This window comes from Aplysia californica, unplaced genomic scaffold (genome assembly GCF_000002075.1).
Source record: "Aplysia californica isolate F4 #8 unplaced genomic scaffold, AplCal3.0 scaffold00223, whole genome shotgun sequence".
Taxonomy (NCBI): domain Eukaryota; kingdom Metazoa; phylum Mollusca; class Gastropoda; order Aplysiida; family Aplysiidae; genus Aplysia; species Aplysia californica.
The window spans coordinates 559,662-562,366 of record NW_004797493.1 but is presented as its reverse complement, the minus strand read 5'-3'; the positions used below and the strand labels follow the sequence as shown (position 1 = coordinate 562,366).

At 39.4% G+C, this 2,705-nt stretch overlaps 1 protein-coding gene across 1 annotated transcript in view; it reads left to right on the top strand.

The window, feature by feature from the left end:
* Positions 1-2,705, top strand: part of LOC101862506 — a gene marked incomplete at its 5' end in the record, with an annotated part of 41,350 nt that overhangs the window by 11,207 nt on the left and 27,438 nt on the right. The window contains 1 exon segment of the mRNA XM_013083287.2: positions 2,416-2,600. Coding sequence (XP_012938741.2) covers positions 2,416-2,600 — 185 coding nt within the window.

Below are 2,705 nucleotides of genomic sequence, written 5' to 3'. Positions count from 1 at the left end.
ACTCTCTCTCTCTCTCTCTCTCTCTCTCTCTCTCTCTCTCTCTCCAACACCTCTCCCATTTCCTTATTCTGGCTCCATTCTTCCTCTGTTCCAAAGACCATCATAACTGACTGTCGGATCCCATCTAAGACAAACACGCAAATATACGAACAAAACAATGAGTGTTTAATTAACAGTGTATTCCTTTCTACGCAACAAAGGGCCATACAGACAAACCAACCAGCCCGTTTTGTGTTTTGTATTGTTTTGCACGCCCCTTTTTTGTAATGTCAAGATACTTAACTTAAGAAGCCACAGCCAATAGGTGGGCGAAAATCCATGAACATTAAGCTCCCCGAAACAACATGTGATCAAAAACACCCAGTGAAAGGATTTGAACAGGGTCATCCAATCCGCTTTATTTTAAATCACTACATCTATCTGATGTTTCATCTTTAAAAACGCTACCTTAAAATTACACCGTTCTTTATGGCATATTTGGCCGTTTTGAGTTACTAAGACCTTGAGATCAAAAACCAAATGTTCTATCTGTTCTATCAAAATCGTAAGATTATTCGGAGTCGTTATCAAAATATTCAAAGAACTGCATTCGAAAAAGGTTAACATGATGTGAGGCTCAAAGTCTTTGACGTCAAATTTCTCAAAATCAGGTACTGTGCAGATAGAACTTTGTAATTCTGAGGAAGTGAAATATCTAACTCTATATAAGGATGTACAGGACACATCGTATTATGTCCCGCCAGTAGTAGACCAAAGGCATTTTTGCAGCACATTTCCAACTATTATACACACTTTAGAAACACGAATTTGCACATTCTATACCACGCAGTTGCCAGCTCTTTTAAATCTCAGATAAAGAATGAAGAATTGAAAAATCTGTTTGGATAAGGAGATGATGTTCCTTTTTGAAAGTACCCCGAAACAGCGAGTCTTCAGGCGCTGTCAAATGACCAGAATTTTTGTTTTCAGTGGGTTAACAGCAACATTACGACCGTCTGTGGTGTGATGATCATGCTCTTTTCCTTTACACGTAAAAGACGGGAATTTGGTGTGGGTCGTATCTGTGGGAGTATATTTAATTAAACCAGCTGGGTACGCGTTCGAAGAACTGACTCAAAAACGTCGGTCGCCAAGTCATTGTGGAAACAGTGCGCACGGCACGTGAACGGCAGCATCACTTGTTTAAAACGGCGTCATAGAAGACTGACTTTCCAAAGATCAGATCTAAACGAAACTAATGAAAACCTGAAAATTAAACTACAGCGACTTCAGGCTCCTCAATGAAACTGTGCACCCTTTAAATGATTTTGAACCACCATTAATTTGGTCAAATTCGAAAGTTAAGTGGTTCGGAAGTTTTAGGCGGCCAAAGTGACGAACTTCCACAAATATAATATATTGAGAAAGAGATAGAGATAGAGATAGAGATTCTAAATAGAGATGCAGATAAATAGTGTTTCCGTCTGTCTTCTGGGCTCATGTAATATTCGATCTTGCCCTGGCTTGGCCTGATAGGTCTTAGTGCTTGCCAATCTGGGCGATATCGCCCACTAGTGGGAGACTTGAAGATTTTGTTGGGTGATAAGGATCACCTTGGTGGTAACATGTATTATTTAATGCCCCGCTAGGAAATACATGTATTTGTAAGTGGGCGGTTAAAATATTTTAGCCTTTTAGAACTGTGGCAAAAGTGGACTCTGGGTATACAAAGGTTTACAAACATATGCCTACTAAGCATTTTAGCTCTAAAGTGGTCTAAATCTTGTCGAAGGGTGGGTATGTAAAAATATTCTTACTATTTTTTTTAAAATAACAAAACAATTATACAAAATGCTCAAATTACAACGTGGGTGGTGGACGTATGGTCTGGTGTGGTTTGCTACCTCTTTCCTATCAATAGCTATCGTCATTATCTCTCACTGGGTGGTTGGCAGGTGTCTAGTATGGTTTGCTCTTTCTACCCCATCAATCGCATATTATATCTCCCCTCCTCATTCTTTTGTATGTTACAATCTAGTAACACCCGTAATCTCCGTGCTGTACTTTCCATGAAACTGTTAAAATTTGCTGAACCCTATCCGTACGCCCTGGGGTCTTTTTGTACCCCCGGGGTTGTATTCTTCACATTTTTGAATACTTCTAGTGCGAAGATCTCATTGAAACTTTCGGTATTTCTCAAAAAATCATTTTGACAGACTGCTATGCAAAGCGTAGGGATCGGATTAACGAGCAAATTTCCTTTTTGGAAAATGGTGGCACAGAGTTCCCCTCGTCGTATGGATGCGATAGTAAAACAAGACGTACGGAATGGTCTAAATCTTGTTGAAGGGTAGATGTATAAAAACATGTATAATAACTCTTTAATAAACGAAACAATTGTACCAATTGCTAAGATTACAATTCATTACATTTCAGATTTGGTGAAGATGAAGAAGGATCCGGCCTAGAGTTGCCCTCTAGAAGAAAGCGTGAGACGGAGCAATGTTCATCTCTGTCATCTGTCTTCGTGTTCAGCAATTGTCAGGACAAAAACAACTACATTTGTCTCTTCAAAGGCAGACCGTCTTCCGTGCCTGTTAGGAGTGAACATCGCAACATCGGTAAACACATGAAAGAAGAAGAAGAAGAAGAAGAAGAAGAAGAAGAAGAAGAAGAAGAAGAAGAAGAAGAAGAAGAAGAAGAAGAAGAAGAAGAAGAAGAAGAAC